This window comes from Lacerta agilis, chromosome 12 (genome assembly GCF_009819535.1).
Source record: "Lacerta agilis isolate rLacAgi1 chromosome 12, rLacAgi1.pri, whole genome shotgun sequence".
Taxonomy (NCBI): Eukaryota; Metazoa; Chordata; class Lepidosauria; order Squamata; family Lacertidae; genus Lacerta; species Lacerta agilis.
The window spans coordinates 930,043-954,097 of NC_046323.1; the positions used below are offsets into that span (position 1 = coordinate 930,043).

General features: G+C 46.4%; 1 protein-coding gene across 1 annotated transcript in view; it reads right to left on the reverse strand.

Annotated features, from left to right (window-relative positions):
* The window catches only part of CNTNAP2 (contactin associated protein 2), a 936,385-nt gene that overhangs the window by 25,695 nt on the left and 886,635 nt on the right, over positions 1-24,055 (reverse strand). The window contains exon 21 of the mRNA XM_033166345.1: positions 18,847-18,940. Within this exon, the coding sequence (XP_033022236.1) occupies positions 18,847-18,940 (94 nt within the window). The remainder of the gene's footprint in view (positions 1-18,846; positions 18,941-24,055) is intronic.

Here is a 24,055-nt window from a genome sequence, read left to right on the forward strand (position 1 = left end):
GCATAAAAGAGAGTTATGCTGGAATTTGTTCCATAGCCAACCTTCAGAGCAGACGCTAAGAGGATACACAGTCCAACCAAATGGCAGGTGAAATGGCCATTGCATTTCTCACATGTGTCTTTTATTTACTTAATTGGCAGCTGTGGGGGGCTCAGAACCATGGTTAATGAGGAAGGGGGGTTTTAACACTTCCCCATTTGCTTTAGCCTGAACAGTTGCTCCCCAGAGGGATGCTGCCTGCAGCAGGAGAGAAGCCCCATAAGCCCCGTGGGGCAGCACAGCAGCTGGGGTGTTCATTGGTGTTTAAAACAGTCCATTGGATAATAGTAAGAACATAATTTTTTTCTGCTAATGTGACTGATATTCTTAGTGTCTGAAAGTTGAAGGAGGAGTCTGTTCTATACATGATATATATTACTGCACTATTTCAGATAATGTGGAATGTCTTCAGCTATCTCCTCTGCACAAATTCAATTTTTTTAAAATTTTAAGTAAAAGACATTTTGGTACCATCCATCTAGAAATACCAAGGGCATATTGCTAAAATCTGAACAAGGCTAAGTTTGGCCTCAGATCCAAAAGATTATTTTCCGCAGCCTATAGGCTGCAAATTATCCTTGTACACCAGAGTGCTGAGTTAGTAGTGGCCAAAGAGCACTCTTCTCTTAACATAAAGTTATCCCTGACACCTTGTTAGCAGTTTGCAGATGCTTTAAAAAAACAAACAAACACCATGAATTGAGCATTTTTGTTTACTAAGTATTTCATTTAGTAAAAATTTTGAGAATGTGCATACTAAACCTTGGAAGATAATCCAGCATACAACTGAGTTTAAACCAGAAACTAAATGTACTAACATCCCTCTCAACTGGAAACATTTAGTATGATGGTTTTTTTAAATGAAAAAACCCAACACTTTGTGGTCCCATAAAACCTTGAGTTTTAGCACTGCACACAATTGGAGCACACACAACTTAGTCTCTATAAATTTTTAACATGTACAATTTGTCACTATTTTTAAAAACCACCTTCCAAATCTCCTCAAAAGCAAGTATAGGGGTTTATGAAGAAGAGGTTGCAAAAAATAGGGATGACACTTTGAAGATAGGGACAACTGGGTCATATTTAATTGCAGTATGCAATGGAAACACATTTTCAACAGCTCACTGCCAATGATACAGACCTTTCAATATCAGTAACTAATGCAAACCAGCAGGCACATTTAATGAAAATGTAACTCTTTAAATTAATGGATTCTGCTTCATTAGTTTCTTATCTTCCTATTTAAGACCACACTCCTAAGCAACTTTACTCACAATAAAGTCCTTTTGAATGGGACCTTCTGTTAAACAGTATTTATTTATTTCATAAAAATTATATTCTGTTTGATTGTTAACAAAAAACCAAATTCTCAAAGCGGTATACAAGAAAACAAGAAAATCAAGAAAGAATTGCAACTGTACTTTAAAATATCATAAATTAAAATCCTAAATCAGATTAAGAATATGTTAATGAGGCATGAAGAACAGTTAAGAGATTATACTGTACTGTATTAGAATTATATTATTTTGTTTGGATTGAGCATAAACCTGGTAATATCTTGCCTAGAAGAGGGAAAAGCTGAAGGGAGCAAGATTTGACCTATTTACCGTAAATACTTTTAAATAGATATTTTTTAAAATAGTTAGCTAAGAAGTCAAAGGCATGGGTTAAGATTTTTAAAAAACCTATTTGAAAGAATAAACCATAAAAGTTATTGTCATCAGTTTATTAAATTAAGTTGTGCAAGACAAATAAGCCAAGTGACTATACTCAAATATGGGGAAAGTTGTGATAAAAATTCAAGGGACTACTGGTAAATAGAAATATTTTGTGGCAAATATGAATAAATATACAGCATCATTATCCCTGAGGGAGAACTCTTTAAAGATGTTGACAACCTTTCTATTTGTTCTGGTATACTTTTATTAGTGCATTATTTTAATTATTTATCTGTTTCTTTCTGATTTGTTAAAGGGGGTTATTTACCTTCAGTCCCACTGCATATAAAAGTTTGCACAAAAATTCAAGTCACTAATTCATAATGCAAACAATCATGATATAATGTAGAAGCAAAACAATGACCTTGAATGAGCTCTGAAGGCATATTATGCCACAGGCTCCTGGCCAGAGCAAAGCAGCGTGGCTCAGGCCTGTCTCTTACTGGGAGATCCCCCTTGAATGAAAGTCAGGATAGAGATATAATAAATTGCCATGTACAGTGGCGGAGCTTCATGCTCTGGCACCAGGGGCGGAGAGCAGGTGGGGGCGTGGCTGGCGCGCATCCCGGGGGCGTGGCACGCCACCTACGGGGGGTGGCAGCCGTGATGGCACCCTACTGGGATTGTGGTGCCAGGGGCGTGTGCTCCCCCTGCCCCCTCTTCCTCTGCCAGTGACCATGTATAGACTCATGCAAACTATATGAAATCTCAACAGCCAAAAGGCAAGAGTATGACAAGAACTGCTGCTCTCTCCCACACGCTGTGCCACCTGCTGAACCTGCTGCTTTGCAAATTACTAGATGTCAGTCACACATAATCAATCAATATCCTTATTTACCACCCCTAATGATCCATTAACTGGTCCCCACTTCTATTTCCCCAGCTACCTAATTACCAACAGATCTCAAAACAGAATTATTATTCCATGATTTAGAATAAGAGCAAAAACAACAGCCCTTTTATCTAATACAAACTGCCAATTTTTAATATTTAGTTAAGGCTGCTATTAACAACAAACCAACCAGCAACTATTTGACTTTTAGAAGACACCTGAAGGTGTTCAGGGAAGTTTTTCATCGTTGATGTTTTACTGTGTTTTTAATATTTTGTTGGGAGCCGCGCAGCATGGTTGGGGCAAGCCAGTCAGATGGGCGGCATACAAATAATAAAATCACCACCACCATCATCATCATCACCATCATCTCCTAATAGATGCATGGGAATACCTTATCGCAGAGTATAAATGTATCTTGGAGAAAAAGCATTTTGCTTTGTTGTACTGTTAGTTTTATTTTGAAATGCCAACAGGGTTCCAAGAAGCACTTGAGGACCAAACTTCCAAAAATAATCATGGTCTACATACAAACTATTTGAAAATACTAAGCTGGTTGCTTGCAACTGCACATTAACTCTTTTTTCACTTGTCCAAAAATATCTCTGTTGTAGCTCTATATCAAGTTTATGAATTGCCTGGAATAAGAGTTTGCTCAATTACAAAATTAATTCAAAGGAAGAATTAACTGCTGCAGGAGACCTATAACTTATTTCAGGGGCGGGGGAGAAAACACTTCGGTAGAGAAAGAACTGAAATAGCCCTGAGAAAGTCCACAATTTTCCTTCAGGAAATAAAAGTTTCACACATTGCTAAAAGTCAATTACACAGAGTAGATTCAGACAGGGTTGGCCTGCTGTTTTTAATGAGGGTTGCAGACGCAGCGGCATCACAGGATGCAACAAGTGTGGGGTTGTGTTCTGACTGACCTAGATACACACAATCAACGCACAAGGAGAACGACACACAGCTTCCTCTGAGCTCTAGGAGCTTGTGTAAGAACACATAGAGAGCCCTGCTGGGTCAAGGGCGCATCTGAGGCACATTGGCCAACCAGATGCCTCTGGCAAGTCAGACAGCAGGAGTCCAGGACCTGAGGAAGAGAGCCTTCTCCTCCCTTGGCGTTCCCAGGAAGCAACTGGAACACAGAGGCAGGCTCCTTTGGCAGTAGACGTGGAACAGCTATCATAGCATCCTGGCAGTAAAATAGAAATATGGACAAGCCTTTTTTGGAGATGTTTGCAAAAGTCTTATAAATGTAGATCTCCAAGTATCTGTGTGCATGGAAGAAAAGGATGGGAAATGCCCCCCCCCCGATTTCTATACCACTTGGAGGGCTGCCTCCATGCTTTTATCACTGTTTTATCGGTAGCATAATTGGCATGCAGTGAACATAAAATGTGAATTTAATTTAGCAATAATTGGCTACTTCTGTTAATTTGGAGTTTCTGAGGGTCTCTTGGTAAGGAGAGAAATGCTACGTCTTGGCATGATAGATTTGTTTCCTGCCACTCTGAGCCCTTCATTTCACTTTGGTTGGATGCTTTACTCCTTTCTGAAGAAATGCGGAAGAGAACAAAGGAGTAATCAGAATGAAAATCCAGAGACGAAGCCATGTTCCTCTGTTGCAGCAAAAACAACATAATGGTTAAGATTTCTCGGCACACAAATTTATTGTAGCATGAACTTTCATGAGCCAGAGTCCACTTCAAGGTAGTTGCAGCTGAATGCTCACCACCCCAGTCCTTAAAAAAACAAACACCATCCTCAACAACAAATACTTCCATGTTTATTGTTATATAGTGAGTCCAGCCAGTGGTAATATAGTAACATATTTATTCATGGCAGCAAGCCAGTAAAAGACACTCACAAAACCCCCAGCCCTTCTGCTGTATATAGGCACTTGGGCTAGCCTATCCAACCCAGGTGAAACTACTGTAATTAAAAACAATCCCTACCTCCCTTAACTCATTCCTGGCTGCTCTGCTACTGTGCTATGCCTGCAATTCAATTCACAACATATATGAATATTTATTATCAAGTTTTTAGTTACTAATGTATGTAAACATGTAATGTATTGATTCCCAAATTGTGGAGGTGCTGGTGGAGAGGGAAATATTGGGTACCATCTGAGCTTTGTGTTTATAATCTCATGGGTAGCCGGGGTCGTCTTTTCTTTAGCATATGTGCCGCCAGGATGCAAAGATCCGCCCCCATTTTTTTGAGGAGGGATCAACTCAAAGTTGTTGAGCTTTTTGGGGGGAGGAAAACCTGTAACAATGACGCAGTGTAAATAGCTGCTTTTGCTTCCTGACTCGTCAGGAATATTTGACGCTACGGAGTAACAGAGCGACAGAGGAGGGGGCAGGGACTTTCGCTCCGTTGCTTTTCACTGCCGCCGATACATTTGGTGCCCACCAGAATTCGGCGCCCAGATGCACCGCACCCCTTGCACCCTGGGTAAAGACGGCCCTGTGGGTAGCATTGCTAAGTGTATGCAAGGTGTGCCCAGGCATACCACCATGTTTCCAAAAACAACAATTTGTCCCAATGTGGCTCCCCCGCACTGCTCTCAAGGGAAAGCCAGGTGACTCGTGTCATGTGTAGTTTAGTCTGATTCCAAGAGAGGCACTGCTACAGAGGAAGTGAGCACCTCTTAAAATCTTGGGTGCTGAGTCTGGGACCAAGTGCAGCTTCCGGGGCATATAAGAGAGTGACTAGGTTGTTTCTAAATCTGAACTGGGCAAAACAGTGGTTTACGATGCTAATCTTTCTGTTCCTTGCCATTAATAACTTAGGGCTTAATAAGCCCTCCAGAACTTTTGTGACGTGTTTCTACACGCAAATGGCACCCTATGCCATGAGATGTTTGAGAGGAGTGCTGCCAAAGAGAAGCTTGAAGGAGGAAATGTTGATGCTTATTATTTTTATTGCCCTCCTGGCATATTAATAAGTCTTTCTCCTCTTCTCCCTAGGCATAATAAAAAGCTCCTTACTGGCAACTGTCCTGATTGATATTGATGGCTCTGTCTGAGAAACAAACGTTGTGGCTTTAGGGACCTCAATTTCCCAGCACCTGAAGGGCGCTGGGCTTAATTTTCAAAGCAAGATTTCATGCTGCATCACCAAACTTTTTCAGACCTTCCTGTGGTTCTGCCTTTATTGGCTGATAAAGAAAATATAGAGTTCTTTGTCTTTAACAATATTTACCGGTAGCTGCAATTTCTAGCTCACCTCATCTTGAAGACTTGTGGCATGCATAGGTGTTTAAATCAATATATTGCAAATAGGTAAAAATATGAACAAACCCGTGACTCCCGCCTTCAAGGCTGAATTAACTCTGGCTACAAACCCATGGAGTTGTGGAACCACTGTTCCACTGGGACTACTAGGTCACAGCCCTCCAAATGAGGGCTATTTTTAACACCCTACCCTACCCTGTCATCATCATCATCATCATCATCATCTCAAGAGTAACACACTCTTTTCTGTCCCACACATTTTTTATACTTCCATTTAAACTAAGAGATGCTCCTGGAGACACTTCTCAGCCAATCCATTTCCTGCAACATGCCACCAATCCTAATCTAAAAGTAGGGCTATGGCAAAGAGCTCTTTCCCATATTTCTCTGGGTAGAAAAACATGTGGCAGACATTTGAATAGTAGGGCAGCCAGCTTTCCAGACCCTGCTGGGCAGATTCCCACTCCCTCTGTTGTTATGAGGACAATTCAGCTGCTTGAGGATCAGCGCTGCACCAGAGGGTAGCCGATCTGAATAATACATCAGCTCTGAGCATGCCCTGAGTTGTTTTCTTGAAGGCCAGATCTTCTAAAAGCTTGTAGCATGTTCTGGTGACCAGAGAAGCAACAGAATGTCTCTTCTACTTTGGGGATCTTTTGTTGTTTGGGCTAGTATTGTAGTACTTTTGTGACCTTGCTAGAGAGAAAGAGCATGGATGCAGTGTGAGTTCCTTTCTATAATAAATATCTTGTTTTTACTTAATCTTTCTACATTTATGACTTGGGTTGGGAGGTGAAACAATGGGTGGCTTGTGTAGGTGTTGTAACAAAGTCTGTATTAACCATTTCCCTGCATTCATTCATTAAAAGCCAGATGACCTTGGGGTCCCTTCCAACTCTGCAATTTTTTGAAAAGCTGCAGCTGCTGCTGGATGGAGCAGAGCAGGCTGATCTGAGCCACATGCAATTCCAAAGTATTTTGCAGGGCATTTCCAGAAAAGGCATGTGGGTCTGCTTCCAACAAGCTCCCCTCCTAGCTTAAAGTTCAGAATATCTTGCAGGATTTATTCCTTGCAAGCACATAACAGTCATTGTGTGGCACCTGTAAAAGTGCCAGTTCTGCAGACTGAAGCAATTGAATAGGCATATGTGGGGCAAGACAATTCCCCGGGTAGACTGGTCCCAATCTGTTAAGGGCTTTATACACAAACGGGGGCACTCTAAACCTGGCCAGATGACAACTTGGCAGCCAGTGCAAATCTCCGAGCAGAGGTGTAATACGCCAACAGGGTCTCACTTCTGCCAGCAACCATGCTACAGGAATCTTCACTAACTGCAAAGAAAGCCCCGTACAGAGGGCACAGCAGTGATCCAGTCTTGAAATCACCAGTGCCTGGACTACCATGGTCAAGCTACCCTGGTCCAGGAATGGCCGCAGCTGTCCTACTAGCTGAAAGTGGCAAAAGATGCTTGAAGCCAACAAGGCTCCTTGGGCCTGCAGGGACAGTGCTGGATCCAGACTGTGAATCTGCTCCTTCGGCAGGAAAGCAGCCCCATCCAAGGCAGCAATGAGCCATTATCTTCAACGTGGTGAACCAGGCACCCACAGCATCTTTGTCTGGCTGGAATCCCGGCTCAGCTTGTTTCCCCTCATCCAGCCCATCCCTGCATCCAGGCACCGGTCCAGGCCTCCCCTGATTCAGCTGCTGTGGAAAATACATCTGTGTCATCAAGGCTCAAGATGGCACCTCACCCAAAGCTCTTGCTCTCAGCAGCTTCATATAGATATTAAATAGTATTGGGGATAAAACAGGGCTTTGTGGCAGCCTCCCCCTAAGTACTCCCTGGACATGGTCACGTAGGTAGGTTCCAGAGCCCTGTATTTCCCACTCCATGAGGCCAGTCCAGGAGGGGGTTCCATGGTCAGCTTGTCTAGAAAGCCAGAGAGCTTGAGAAGGGGGGGGGCAAGGTTATATTACCTTTGATGAAAGGCTGCCAAGGCTGGCTTAGTCCCATGGCCGGGCCTGAACCCAGATTGAAATGGGTCTAGAGAATCTGTGTCATTCCAGAATGCCTGCACAACCCTCTCTGGTATTTACAACCGCCTGGTAGTTAGTTCAAATCTCATACTCCCTCCCCTATAGACAGATTTATCAAAGTAGTTTCTCCAGAGAGTTTCCTTTTTGAATAACAGGGAGAAAATCTGTTTGTTGATGGGTGGTGATAAATACAGTGCAGATAAGGCTTATGCATTCACCTTAGCAGCTCAAAGGATCAGGGAGAATTTCATTGTACAACACGGGGTCTTGTGGGCTGGGACCACCTGTGCTAAAGTATACTTCTATACTGTTTGGATTGTCGTGATGACCAACGGTTTCTAAAAATAAATCTGACTGACTGACCTAACCGAAGGGTCCAGGGCCAGTTTCTTTAGGAGTGGCTGTCCCACTGTCTCTTTCAAGGTGAGAGGGGCCAGTCCCTTGTGCAATGAATCATTAACAGTGCTGTGGACCCAACCAACAACCCCCTCTGCTAGATTTCGTGAACCAAGTGATGTGGCTCAAGAGGACATGCAGTTGGGCAAAGAGCCACGAGTACCTTGTCCACATCAGGCTGCGTAAACTGACAATGATCCCACGACACATCCCAGATTTTGGCACTGGGAACTTCAATTAGAACTGCAAAAACAGTGGAATCAAAGTCACTCTGAAGTATGAGACTTCATACTCACAATGTGCAGATGGTTGATCACAGCGGGTCCTTGAAAGCTCCAGAGATCCCTCTCCCTGATGGGAATCGCTGTCTCTTTGACTGAGCATCAGAGGACGCACAGGTAAGTGGCTTGCACTTAGGGGCCATGTTGTGTGAAGGAACACAAATTGCACCCAGTGCGGGATTCACACTCACTCCTGGGCCTCTGGTTGAGTGGAATAGTAAGTGGAATCATCTGTGTTGGGGTGGTGGTTGTTTTTTGCTGGTTGCCCACACTTTTTTTTTAAAAACTGAGTGCATATAGTTGAATCCGTGTAAGTTAATGTGCATATTCTGTGGCTCCACCATACAAAAAAGCTAAGCTTGAACTTGGTGCGGAAATCAGTTGTTGGCAAGTTCAGATCCCACAGACAGTAGTATCCTGGCAGTGGTTTCCCCTACAAGCAGCCTATCTACTCCGTTCTGCATTAGCTGTAGCCTCTCCACCAAGTCCAAGGATAGCTCTGCATACAGTGCATTGCAGTAGTACAACCCTGAGGTTGCCCCTGCATAGACAACTGTGGTCAAGCTACCCTGATCCAGGAATGACTATAGTTGCCTTACTAGCCCAAGTGGGTAAATGGCGCTCCTAGCGACAGTGCTAGATCCAGGAGTACTCCCTGACTACACTTCTTCTCCTTCAGTGCAACTGAAGTGCAACTTCCTGCAGAGAACTGACTGGTCTTCCAGTCCAGAATCTGCTCACACCCAGAGCTTTTGTCTTTCAGTGATTCACTCGGTTTATCAGACTGGTCCAGGACCTGTACAGCCACTTTGAATAAAACGTTACAGCATATTGATGGCACCTCACTCCAGATATCCTAACTATCACTCTCAGTGGCTCAGTAGATGCTCAGTAGCATTGGAGACAACCTATTGCCCTGCACTAGGAGGCTGAGAAATATTTGCCAAATGTCGAAACAAAATAGAAAATTCTTTCCAGTAGCACCTTAGAGACCAACTGAGTTTGTTCTTGGTATGAGCTTTTGTGTGCATGCACACTTCTTCAGATACACTGAAACAGAAGTCACCAGATCCTTAAATATAGTGAGGGAGTGGGGAGGGGTATTACTCAGAAGGGTGGTGGGAATGGGTGTGGAAAACCTGTTGACGACTGTTAACGACTGCAATTAGTCTTGCAGGGAAAGGCAAGGGGTGAGATGGCTAAAGATGGCTTTGTTATGTATAATGAGATAAGAATCCAATGTCTTTGTTCAGACCAGGTTTCTCCATGGTTTTAAGTTTGGTGATTAGTTGCAATTCAGCCACTTCTCTTTCCAGTCTATTTCTGAAATTCCTTTTTAATAAGACGGCTACTTTGAGATCTTTTATAGAATGTCCTGGGAGATTGAAGTGTTCTCCTACTGGTTTCTCTGTCTTGTGATTCCTGATATCAGATTTATGTCCATTTATCCTTTGGCGTAGGGTCTGGCCTGTTTGTCCAATATAGAGAGCTGAAGGGCACTGTTGGCATTTGATTGCATACACAATGTTGGAAGATGAGCAATTAAATAGTCCTGAGATGGTGTGTTTGATGTTGTTGGGGCCAGTAATGGTGTTGTCCGGGTTTATGTGGCAGCAAAGTTGGCATCTGGGTTTATTGCAGGCTCTGGTACCAGTGTCCATGTTGAGTCCTGTTGTTGTATTATTGTTGTATTATTGTGTATCATTTGCCAAATGATATCTTCTGGAATCGTCCAGGGAAATACTACTGGAACTCCTGCAGAACAGCATCCCTGATCCCCATCCCCCACAGATGAGATCGAGTAGGAGCATCATGGTCACACTCCAGTGTCACTACTCTCCCAATGAAGGTCCTCCATCAGGGTGACACAGTTAAGTTAAACTGCTCATCTGCATAAGTGCACTGTTCCTTTAAAAATCAGGGTATTCTTGCTGCATACTCTATGTAAATGAACACTTTTCCAAGTTTTGATCTTTACCCTTTAATTAGTTTGCACTGAATATGCATGTAAATTGTGGGAAGGTAAAATCTCTTCATTCCATATTGATGGTTCTGCTGCTGTGCTCATTGCCCTTGAATTTATTTTCAGGGAATTACAGGGTGAGTCCTTTAAAAGAGGCCCTGTGGATACAGAGTACACATGTTCCACGGGGCCTCTTTTAAAAGACTCACCCTGTACAAGAGGAGGCCTTTCAGTGAGGAAGCAGAATGGAGCTAAAGAAAACCTTGAGCTTCTATTTGTAATGGATCATGGAAACGTTGAAAAGCATGGCACCATACGTGATAATTCACATGGAAAATCACAAACTAAACAACTCTACGTGTAGGTTTACAAAAACTCATTTACAACAACGTACAGCATTTCAACAACTTCTATTTCATGAAATCTTAAATGATGTATACAACGCCAACATACGGTAATAATGACTTGAGCAACTCAGTATCTCAAAGCCAAGCAATCCAAATATTTCTGAAATAAGTCCATGAGGGAAACTCTCTATGTGTAGACTTGCGCTGCTGCAGTCTCAACAGAACTCCTACCATGAGATACCTGGATTTCAGTCTCTGTTTCATGAATCGTAAACCTACACACAGAGTTGTTTAGTTTGTGATTTATCTCTCTGAATTCCTTGGGTGGGTCGTGGTTCAAGGGGAAAGGCAGTATACTGGAGGCATGCAAGGAAGCTGCAGTTTTGCACAGCCAATGCAATTTATGGCTCAGGCCCTTATCAGCCACAGACTCTTTTGTCTTGCATCCTCCCACCATAATCTGTTCAGCAGAAGCAAAAAATAGTGATGCCTACATTACAAAGGCTTTTTCGAAAGAAGTAAGAACTATTTAACAGTGAGCAGGAACTGAATGGGGAGGGAAGGCTCTTAGCTGAACCATGTCAGTAGTGAAGTGAAGTGATTTCGATAATGGTTTGAAAAATACTAAAAGTCTACCTTCAAAGAACTGACTGATAAGTTCAAATCAATATGCTCCTTCTAGTCTTCAGCCTCCACTATGTAGAGTTTTCTGCCTACTTTCTTTAGCTACCATATTTTGGGGGCAGAACATTAGATGCTCTATTCCTCCCTAGCCCCCCCTCAAAGACAACACGCAGGGCCCTCCTCGCCTCCAGTACAGCAAGGTTTTTTTGAGCCCCCTCTTTCATTTGTGCCTTCTTACCACAGCCCCATGTTTCCATGGCTCTTTGCAACAGAAAAAGGGTTTACAAACTAATGAAGAAGAAGAAAAGCAAGGGATTGGGCTAAACCACATAAAGACAGCTGGGGAAGGCAGTGATTCTGAGAGTTCCTTAATGGACAAAAAGGAGAAAGAGTTGGTTCAACCAGACAAACATTCCCGGGACAATTGCAGACCCAGCGAAAGAAAGGACATTTGTTGCACTTTGGCAAAGGAGCACAGGTAGAAAGGAATCACAAATTATGAGCTGTAGTTGAAGGGTCTGATTGCGTCATGTCCTCCAGCCTGTTTTTCACTGCATGGCTCAGCTTCCTTCCCAAGGAAGGGCTTTGTTAAAGTATCCTGCAACAATGCCTCCCTCTGCCACTTCAAATAGTCCTCTTTTCTCTGCCACTGGAAAGGAAAATGAGACCTCTAACATGCTAAATGGTGCTCCCACATGCAACTCTGCAGAAATGACAACAAAACGATAGTTTGGCCAACAAAACTGTCTGTGTTTAGTGCAGAGAGGAGGAATTCTAATATTCCAACAGACACTGGGAATACAGAAGATGTCCTGCACAGCTTTCTATGCCTCTCAACAAAATGCCAGCCCTGTATTTCCCTTGGCAAAAAATGGCTGCACCATCAGAATTCATCAGAATTTACAAGCAGAAAATCAGATCTGGCTTACAATATAATCAACATACAAATTTAAAATAGCTAGGACCAATTCTTTCCAGTGGCGATGTGCACACAAACAACACCATGGTAATACAACAATACAAGAGATACGCAGAGCAATCCACACCGCGCTGGACAAACCTCTGCCTAAATCTTAACACAGCAAGAGTGAAAAGAGCTTCCCTGTAAGTGCGGATCCTATTCCTATGCATGCCTCCTGGGCTCAGAGAGACTTACTCCAAAGTAGGTGTGCCTAGGATGCCAGCCTGTATATTATTACGAAGTGATCAGTTCAGTTGCAGACGGTTATTATTCCCCCTTTCCTCCAAGAAACACAGGTCCTGCCTTTCAACTTTTACTTTCACAATAACCCTGTGGGGTAGGTTAGCTCAAAGGATGGTGACGGGTCCAAGATCACTCAGGGAGGGGGGGGGTTGATGGCTGAGTGGGGATTTGAAGCTTGGTCTCCCCAGAGCTAGGCTGATATTCTCACCACTACACTGCACTGCCCCTCATATACTTATTTAGTTAAGAAAATGTCCCACAGAGGCGGCAGACTGCTGTATCTGCAGCACTGATGCATTCTGTGACCAATCTCATCCTTTGCTGGGGCCAATAATTCTGCTGCTATCTTGCATGTAGCCATGGTTTATGGCTTACTGCTCATGGGATGTCAGGGACAGAGTAAGCCATGAGCATACCAAACCATAGCTTAGCTAGCCTCACAGAAATGTAGAAGCAGCAGGATCAGAGGATTGTCTCTCCTGGAACAAGCACATTTGCTCATTTGCGCCAAGCTGTGGTTTGGCTTAGAATTGCATGCAAACTAGGCCATTGTGTTTACAACAGTCCATTTCTAATGAAATGATTTAAAGGGGGGGGTGTAGGAGAGAGTGAGTGAGAGAAATTAGATTTGCACATCCGAATGTCTTTATAAGTGTCAATCACACAGATGTATTAAGGAATGTGGTAGCTTGATCTCTTGATCACAAAATCCTCAAACAATCCTTCTAGTTTCATGGAACCTGAGGAAACAGCTTGCTAATATAATCCTGGTACTGTGGAACTGGGGGAAAGGCCAACATAATGATTTGGGGGAAGCAGAGCCGTCTTTCCCATAGAGCTTAGTGGCACGTTGCACCCCAGCGCTGCCCTCTCAGGGGTGCTTTGCCGGCAGCCTCCCCTTTCCCTGCACGCCCGGGCGTGCAGCTTGCCTCCCAAGCCTCCTGTGCATGGCAGGAGCACGGGAGGGGAGCCCTGAAGAGGCGGGTGGGAACGGTTTCAACGGGGAAGCTGGAGCCTCTCCCAGCAGCTCCCTGTCAAAGCTCCCCACCAGCAAGCGAGGACCCTGCCTCTCCCTTTTCGGTGCAGCGGCTTCCCAGCGGGCAGAAGGGAACTCCAAGGCATTTGCAAAACTCTCCTCCTCCTCCTCACGTAGCAGCAGAAAGAGCTGCTTTGGATGCTGACCCTGCAACTCAATCCATGCTCTTTTCTGGAGACCAAGCTGAACTCTGACTGAAAGCAGTGGCGTATGGAGCCGCTTTGCCGCCTGGAGCGGCAAATGCGGGGGCACCCCCCAGGGGCAGGGTGCCACTCCGTAGCGCACGTGTCGTGACGTCACGACGCATACGCGCTACAGAACGCAGTCCATCTGGGCTGCCGGGCACAAGCAGCTGCATGGACGGGCTGCGGCAGCCCACCTGTGCAGCGGCTGCTCGCACGGCAACTTGCAAGGCTGCAGCGCGCGAGCAGAGAGTTGCCACGCAAGCAGCTGCCACACGGAAGTGGTGCCAGGCGGCGGCTTGGGAGTCGCGGGGGTGGCAGCACTGGGTGTCACCCCCTCCAGGCTGGAACAGGGGGCGTGCCGCTCTCAACGCCCCCACCTTGCTACGCCACTGACTGAAATAATTATTTCATGGGGTCTGCCCAAGGCGTTTGGCTTCCCCCCAGACCCAAGTGCACTTTTATTTCTCCCTTTAAGTAGCGTTGCGAAATGCAGCGGGCTGCACACACACACCCCGTATTCTGTGTGTGTGGTCGTGGGCGAGGACAATCTGCTGCTGTCCCGCCGCACCCACCAACCCACCCACTTCGAGGGGATCAGGGAAGCCTGTGTGGGCGGGAGGAGCGACGCTATTTCTGCCCCAGTTCACCCCCCTCCTCTCCTCTCCGTTGCTGGGTTAAATGCCCTCTCCTTTCTGCTTTCCTCTCTCCCACTTCCTCTCTCTCTTTTCATCCAGTAAAAGAAGGCGTAGGTTCCCCCCACTCCCAGCTCTTGCAACTCTGGGAAACTGGGTGGGGAGGGGGGCCGCCGGAGAGATCTTTGCACCACGGCGCCGGATATGCTTAAGATGGCCCTGGGGGGAAGTATATCTGAATTACTTCCTCTATGTCTCTCCATATAGATTGTTTTATGCTTCCTAGTTCCCCAAACAATAGGAGGCTTTAGAAGCAGACATTCGTCCATAGCTGTCAACTTTTCCCTTTTCTTGCGAGGAATCCTATTCTGAATACAGTGGTACCCCGCAAGACGAATGCCTCGCTAGACGAAAAACTCGCAAAACGAAAGGGTTTTGCGAGTTTTTAGTTGACTCGCAAGACGAATTCGTCTATGCCTGTTTTTCGCAAGACGAATTCGTCTGGCGAGGTACCACTGTAAGCTGGCTTACCTTTTCGCTCTGGTCGGGAGGGGTGATGTCCGCGTCCGCCATTTTGGATCGACTGTGCATGCGCAGTCGATCCAAAATGGCAGACGCGGACAACATCCCTCCCGACTGCAGCGAAAAGGTAAGCTCCGCTGCCGGTCGGGAGGGGGCCGTGGGATCGTGCCCAATGTCGGGCATCATCCCACGGCCCTCTCCCTCCTTCCCGGAGCCCCGCCGCTGCGTTTTAAGACTGCAACGATCGTTGCAGTCTTAAAACTCGGCGGCGCGGAGCTCCAGTGCCGGTCGGGAGGGGGCCGTGGGATCGTGCCCAATGTCGGGCATCATCCCACGGCCCTCTCCCTCCTTCCCGGAGCCCCGTCGCTGCGTTTTAAGACTGCAACGATCGTTGCAGTCTTAAAACTCGGCGGCGCGGAGCTCCGGTGCCGGTCGGGAGGGGGCCGTGGGATCGTGCCCAATGTCGGGCATCATCCCACGGCCCTCTCCCTCCTTCCCGGAGCCCCGCCGCTGCGTTTTAAGACTGCAACGATCGTTGCAGTCTTAAAACTCGGCGGCGCGGAGCTCCGGTGCTGGTCGGGAGGGGGCCGTGGGATCGTGCCCAATGTCGGGCATCATCCCACGGCCCTCTCCCTCCTTCCCGGAGCCCCGCCGCTGCGTTTTAAGACTGCAACGATCGTTGCAGTCTTAAAACTCGGCGGCGCGGAGCTCCGGTGCCGGTCGGGAGGGGGCCGTGGGATCGTGCCCAATGTCGGGCATCATCCCACGGCCCTCTCCCTCCCTCCCGGAGCCGCGGAGCTGCGTTTTAAGACTGCAGCGATCGCTGCAGTCTTAAAACACAGCACCGCGGAGCTCCGGTGCCGGTCGGGAGGGGGCCGTGGCATCATGCCTGATGTCGGGCATCATCCCACGGCCCTCTCCCTCCCTCCCGGAGCCGCGGAGCTGCGTTTTAAGACTGCAGCGATCGCTGCAGTCTTAAAACACAGCACCGTGGAGCTCCGGTGCCGGTCGGGAGGGGGCCGTGGCATCATGCCCGATGTCGGGCATCATCCCACGGCCCCCTCCCTCCCTCCCGGAGCCGCGGAGCTGCGTTTTAAGACTGCAGCGATCGCTGCAGTCTTAAAACACAGCACCGCGGAGCTCCGGTGCCGGTCGGGAGGGGGCCGTGGCATCATGCCCGATGTCGGGCATGATGCCACGGCCCCCTCCCTCCCTCCCGGAGCCGCGGAGCTGCGTTTTAAGACTGAAGCGAGCGAACAGCAGCGCTGCTGTTCGCTCACTGCAGTCTTAAAACGCGGCTTGGCTTGGCTCCGGTGCCGGTCGGGAGGGGCCCCCGGACTTTTTTTCCCATAGGAACGCATTAATTAAATTTTAATGCGTTCCTATGGGAAAAGGTGCCTCGCAAGACGAAATTTCCGCAAGACGAAGAGTCTTGCGGAACGAATTAATTTCGTCTTGCGAGGCACCACTGTAAAGGAATTTCCCTTTAAAAAGGGGGGAAAGTTGGCAGCTATGCATTCGTCATGGCTGCTTTAGCTGAGATTCCTGCATTGCAGGGGGTTGGACTGGATGACCCTCAGGGTCCCCTCCAACTCGACAATTCTATGATACTTTCCATGCTTCTTTCCTTTCCTTTTCCTTTAAAAAAAAAACAGTCATGGGTTGGGGCATGAATTGGTCTATATAGTTTTCCTTAATGAAAATCCTCTGAAAGCTATCTGCCTATCACTGAACCTTCCTCCCCAAGCAGCACAGCTGAAAACACATCCAAGAGCCCCTTTCAGCTGCTTAAAAAAAAGGTCATGTGAAAAAACAAGAGATACAGTCACCAACTTCCAACATCTCATCTACTTGGGTTTCTTCAGTTTGGTTTTTCTAGAAAAAAGAGGTGCTGGAACTCGCCATGAACATCTCTTAGAATGGCAATGGCGCCCACCTGAGAGGGGCTGGAACTGAGTTCCCGTGAGTTCAGGCTTTAGAAAGCTCTGGGCTCTCTGTAAATATACTACATTTGCTGGTGGCAGGGAAGGCCTATGGCAAGGATTTCTGTCTCCCTCTCCAGTTTCTCCAGAGGTTTCATTAAACCACCGCAAGTGGCCAGCAACTGTCTTTCAAAATGGCAACGTATGGAGACAGCTCAGTAAGTATCTTTGCAGCACATAATCTTTCATGCACAATATAAAGCTATGTCATAAATAAACTGAGTTGCTTTCTATTTGTGTGCTTGGTTGGGTAGAGTGATTCATACAAACCTACTTAGAATACTGGATGAATGTAGCAAAAATCTAAGAACTATGAGGACTACTCTTGTCACGGCCGAGGGAGAAAGGAAACAGGAGGCAGGAGGTGGAAAGAAAGGGTGGGTGGTGTTCCTTGCCAGCTGCATGCTAGAATGGCATTTTCCCCAGACTCACACAGGCATGAACACTGAGCACTGCTAAGCAACCAGAGATGGCCTTCAAGCCCAAAGAAAGGAAAGACAGTCTTGTGGGTGCTATAAGGGATGACGGATTGGACTTGGGGAAATGCCCCCCTCTCTTACCAGGGGCACAGGACCCCCCCGTCCCCGTCCCCCATGCTACACCACTGTATATTACTGAACAGAACAGGATGTGGGTGTGTGGGGGAACTGGATCTTATCTCTCCCACTCTGCACAGGCAAACTTTGGCAGGTGGGCAGGTCAACCCACCTGTCAACCACCTGGCAGCATGACAAAGATTGTGAACTGCCCTGAGATCTTGTGGTGGAGGGTGTTATGTAAATCAATCAAACAAACAAAAGCAAGCAAGCAAGCAAACAAACAAGCTGCCTGGCAGTGAGCAAGACACTTTGAAGATATGCTTTGAGGCACACCTTGAAAGAGGCTTGCTGTAGCCACCAATCAGTCTTGGGAGTCTCTGCAGAAAAGGAAATCCCCCTAAACAGAAAGTGGTTTGGATTTCAAGCGCTTCCTCCAGCACTTTGCAACCAAGTTGCTTGGCTGTGCTGGTGCAACTAAGGCCAGCAGATTGTTGGCTACAAAGAGCCATCGCTGGCCACCAGCTGGTCAGCAGTGCTTGCAAGTCAACACTTCAAAGCACCTCTAGCAAATGCACACAGTGTATGTAAAGTGTATCTTACAAGGCCCAGGACTATATTGTGAAGCGAGGGAGTTCCATTCATGGCAATTGCAGACTCTTAGCCTCCAGGTCTTCATTGCACCGGGGACCAGAAGCCTCTAAGTGACCCAACCACAATACATTTCCTATCTGATTCAGAGGCTGGATGGTGCCATGTCTAGTTAGATACAGAATTGCAAAGGACTCTTCCCTGCCAGCGTCCAAACCCTGATATTTACTGTGGATACAAGTCTGCTGTTACAGCTACTTGCTTGCAACTCTTTGATTGTGCCACTCCTGATTTCTGCCCATTAACTGCCCTGTGATCTTTGGATGAAGGCGGTACACAAACTTATTAAATTATAGTAATTAATAAATAAGCACATGAACAGCAGAATCCCTAAGAATCAGATGCTCCAATGCCAGCCTTCAGCCCTAGGCACCTGGATGTTTCACTCACATGCCTTTTAGTTGTTTGGCTGCATAACACTATAATCCCAACAGAGCAGTCGTTTCAAGTTAATGAAGGGTCTGCAATAAATTGATAGAACAAAGCAGCCACTATTTTTTTTAATGCCATTTGATCATAATCTGGGCCTTATAGCTTGATAGACTTAACCCTCTGATTAAACCTTTCAGCCATAAGCAACCCAAGAAACAAAAGCTCTTAAAAACGGGTCCTTACCTATTACTTTTCCCAGGAAGAGGGACTTCAATGAGTGGAACTGGAGGCTTGATGCTGCTGGAAGGGTGTAGGTGACGGCAGGGTAGAGGTCCAGCTGGAGAAAGACAAAAGCAAAGGAGCCAGGCTTTGAGCAGGCTGCCACCCAGCCGGGTCTTCCTGGAGGAGGTGACCCTCACTGAGCAGACATTTCTTGCTTCACCCTGATAAGCAGGAGCCGCAGCCTCGGTGGGGAAGAGAAATAGCCAAAACATGGTGCTGCTATCAGTCTCCCATCCACTCCCCTTCACAGTCTCACGTAAGAGTCTCTCGATTTGGTTTGCTGAATTGTCTGCTTTAGAAATGAAGGGCATTTATCCTTTTATGTTTATCTACCAGATTTCTGTTCAGGGTTCAACCCATTGTAAAGTGAGAAAATTCTTATTTCATGTAATAAAATCAAATAGCAAAGCACCAAACTCTGTTATTGTTGAATAACCAGATTTCAGATTTTGAGTTTCAATTCAAATTACACACCCAATTCTGACTTTTGTCTACAAACAAAACCAGAACTCCAAACACATTTTGAGATCATTTGCTCATGTCTGAATCTGACATACTTGAATACATGAAATCTGCTGAATTCTGATTGCTTTCATCATTAATTTCTTAATTAATTAACAGTACAACAATTGAAAATAATAGAACAGAAGGAATGCATCTACAGGTATTAATAGCCAAGGTCTGGCACAGTGTTGTAACTCAAACCTAGTGCTATGAGTTTGGGGGCAGGAATGCCGGACCCCTCTAATCCCTGGGATTCAGCAAGGGTTAAAAAGATGGGTGGGGTATAAATAATGCTATTATTATTACTACTACTACTACTACTACTACTACTATTAATATTTAATGTTTCCAGGTGAGGTGATGGGGGATTAAAGGGCTCAGTGAGGTGACCCAGAAGTAAAACAGAAAGTTGGAGAGAGAGCCAGAGCAACGTTTAATTTCTGTCTGAATCCAAGGCTGCGGCTATGGAAGAAAAAAGACCCCTTGGGGTGTTAATGCTGTGAACCCCTCCATCAGAGTTTCAGATGTAAATAAAGCATATATTACAAAGACCCCACCACAGTCTCTGCTGGGCCTCATTTCCAAAAGGACACGAACTCTGAGCAAGCCTGGGACCTCTGGAATCTAATCCCACGTGGATCTTGGGGTGGCAACAATCTCTTTATTTTGGGAGAAAGCTACATTTGGGCGTTCAGAGAAAGAGAGTAAGTTTCAAAGCATTTGGGTGTGTTAGAGAAGGCTTCCACAATTCCTTACTAATTTTCCTGAGTGACGCCAGGGCCGCCTTAAGCATATCCAGCACCGTGGTGCAAAGATCCCTCTGGCGTGTGTCCCCCCCCCCTTTCCCAGAGTTGTCAACCTTTTTTAAGGGGGGGGCAAAGTTGTCGACCTTTTTTGAGCTGACACCATGCTTACACATTATCTCTGCTTGGGAAAAGTTGCTCGTTTATTAACATTGCACTTATTATTAAGTATACAACACCACTGCATTTGTTCTGGGTATAAGTTTTTGTGAGCATGCACACGTCTTCAGACATCTGAAGAAGTGTGCATGCACACAAAAGCTTTATTTTTTTAAACTGTTCTGTGGTCCCATATTGTTTTTTTCCCCAAGTGGCTTTTACAATGGGATGTTATATGCATATGATCTTGCTGCAAACTTGCCATACGGCTTGCATACGGGGAGGGGAGCAGCAGCAACAGAGAGAAATGAAGCAGAACTCCAGGAAGGACACCCACAGAAACATTTTAAGGTGTCCCTTTATTGCTGTTGTCCGGCTGTCAGTGTGTTTCCTGGAACAGCCGCTGTGGCCTCGGCACTCGAGCCCGACCTAGGGGAGCCTTCAGGTGGTTCGTGGCCTGTGGCTCCCACCCATGGCAATGTAGACGTCAATGGGGACGTTGGGCAGGGTCAGGCAGTGGCACCCTGGACATCTTCGCAGCTGCCTGCCCAAAAGACAGAGAGAGTTGATCCCCGCATTTGCTAGGAGCTGCATACAGTATTCATATGCACTATGCAAAATGGAATGTGTCACAGAATGTCATTCTATTTAAAATAAAATAAAATCCAAGTTCCAATTTCAAACTGAACTTAGGCACTCCACTTTGCTGCTCCAGCCAGAGCTGGGGGGAGGCAGAGTTGGGGCTGCGCGCGCCGCGCTCTCCTCTTGCCCGGTGGCGGCACGGGCGACGGCTGCTTCTCCGCCTCCTCTGGCTGCTGCTTCCGTCGGCCACGGCGCAGCCAAAGGAGGCGGGGAGGCGGCACGCACGCACGCACGCAAGCCAGCCAGCCAAGCGCCCAACCCCAAACGAGCCAGCCGGGCACACACACCTGGCTTGGCTCGGAAGACCGCCTTCCCTTCCCTTCGCGCTCCAGCTTTGCTGCGGATGGCAGAGAGGAGGCGAAGGGTCTGCGCAAACCACGCCCCCTGCCAGCAGGATTGGCTGGCTGCCTCAGACGCTCCGCCTCGCTCGCCGCCCCGAACATGAGCAGTGCGCGGCGCAGGCGCAGCTGTTCTTGGACTCCGCTGCTGGGCGCCACTACTGGGCGCGCGCGGTGTCGCAGGGCGCCCTAAACCAAATGGAAAAGACGCCTCTCTGGAGCCAGCCAGCCAAGCTCAGCACCGGGGTGAGAGCGGAACAGGGTCCTAGCGCCTCCGGACGGGAGCTGGAGGCGCGAAGGCACCAAGCCCCCGCTCTCCCCTCCCCGGACTCTCCTCATGGCGCCCTGGTTCACCGCACCACTACCCCGAAGGGTAAAGGCGCCCCTGAGTGACGCTGACAGAAAAGGAGCTGCATTTTCACCCTTCCTTTCAAAGCTGACATAGAAAGCTGTATACCATCTTTTCTGCTCAGCATTGCAATGTTGAGGACAACTCTGGGCTAGATACTTGCCAGGTGAGGAAGAGAAGAAGAAGAGTTTGGATTTGATATCCCGCTTTATCACTACCCAAAGGAGTCTCAAAGCGGCTGACATTCTCCTTTCCCTCCCTTCCTCCCCCACAACAAACACTCTGTGAGGTGAGTGGGGCTGAGAGACTTCAGAGAAGTGTGACTAGCCCAAGGTCACCCAGCAGCTGCATGTGGAGGAGCGGGGACGCGAACCCGGTTCACCAGATTACGAGTCTACTGCTCTTAACCACTACACCACACTGAGTAGAAACAGAAAAGCCAAATGGATAGAGACAGGGAAGTGGACAGGGAATAATCAAGCAGGCAAAGCGAAACAGAGGGCGAGGGAGGGAGGGAGAAGGAGCGGAGGAGAACTGAGCCCAGATTTCCTGAGAGGAACTAGAATATTAATGTCACTGAGGCTGGTTTAAAGTGGCAAACCATCTGAGGTTATAACCAAAAGAAAAGGGTTGTGCTTCCTTTTCCTTTCTTTAGAAAACACGAGGCTTAGAGAGCAAATGCGGACAACTGCCTGGTCACATCAAGGGTGAAAAACCAACAGCTGTGCCCCCCTACAAATGCCAGAGTGAAACACATAGTGTCCGATATTATTGGGGGAAATAGCAACAGGTGTGAATATTTTCAGGTTGAATAAAAAGCAGGAGGAAATCAGAAGAATGACAATTTCAAAGTAGTTAAGATTATTACTATTCGTATACCATGGTGTAGGGCAGCCGATAGTAAGAGATACTGCTGGTCAGGGACATGTTCTTATACATATTTCATAGCACCAGCCAGCGGGATATATAGATATATACAGAAGAAAGTGCACCCTCTTTGAATTATGTGGTTTTACATATGAAGACATAAGAACAATCATTTGTTCCTTTGCAGGTCTTAAAATTAGGTAACAAACCTCAGATGAACAACAACACATGACATATTACACTGTCTCATGATTTATTTAGCAGAAATAAAGCCAAAATGGAGAAATTGTGTGTGAAAAACAAAGTACACCCTTACTGCTTCCATAGGAATTAAGAGGCAAAGTAGCAGGCAGGGGCTGCTAATCAAATGCCCTTTTTTAATTGATCATCAGCAAGTGTGCCCACCTCTATAAGAGCCAAAGTTTTAGCAGTATGCTGGTCTGGAGCATTCAGCTGTGTTTTAACGCAATGCCAAAGAGGAAAGATGACACAATGCTCTTAGAGAAGCAAGTGCTGCTGCCCATGAAACTGGGAAGGGTTCTAAGGCCATCTCCAGCCAGCATTCTACAGCGAGAGAGATAGTATTTTTCGCTCCATAACACACAGACATTTCCCCTTACTTTTCAGGAGGAAAAAAGTGTGTCATATGGAGCGAAAAATACGTATTCGAAGGTGGCAAACATTTAAGACAGTTGTCAATCTTCTCAGGAGTGGACGTCTCAGCAAATTCACCCCAAGGTCAGACTGTGCAACACTCAGATAAATTGCAGGAAACCCAAGAGTTACATTTCAGGCTCTTCAGGCCTCAGTTAGCATATTAAATGTTAAGTTTCATGACAGTACAATTAGAAAAAGACAAAACAAGTTTGGTCATAGCTGTCAACTTTTCTCTTTTCTTGCGAGGAATCCTATTCGGAATAAGGGAATTTCCCTTAAAAAAAGGAAAAATTTGACAGCTATGAGTATGGCTTGTTTAGAAGGGTTTCCAGGAGAAAGCCTCATCTCTCTGAAAAAGAACATGGCAGCACAGCTTGGGTTTGCAAAGTTGCATCTGAACAAAACACAAAACTTTTGGAGCAATGTTCTTTGGACAGATGAAATCAAAGTGGAGATGTTTGGCCATAACACACAGCAGCACATTTGGCAAAAACCAAACATATGCCCAACTGTCAAGCATGGTGGTGGTGATTTGGGCTTGTTTTGCAGCCACAGGGCACCTGGGAACCTTGCAGTCATTGAGTCGACATGAACTCCTCTGTACACCAAAGTATTCTAATGTGAAGCCATCTGCCCGAAAGCTGAGGCTTGGCTGAAACTGGGTCATGCCACAGGTCAAGGATCCCAAGCACACCAGCAAATCTACAACAGAATGACTGAAAAAGAACAAAATCAAGGTCAAAGTCCAGACCTCAACCCAATTGAAATGCTGTACGGGACCTTAAGAGAGCTGTGCATAAACAAATGCCAGCAAACTTCAATGAACTAAAGGAATTGACTATAGTTGTGTATGAGTTTGTATTAATGTTTACATGTATAACACCTGAGCATGGATTAAGTTTGTTTTACTT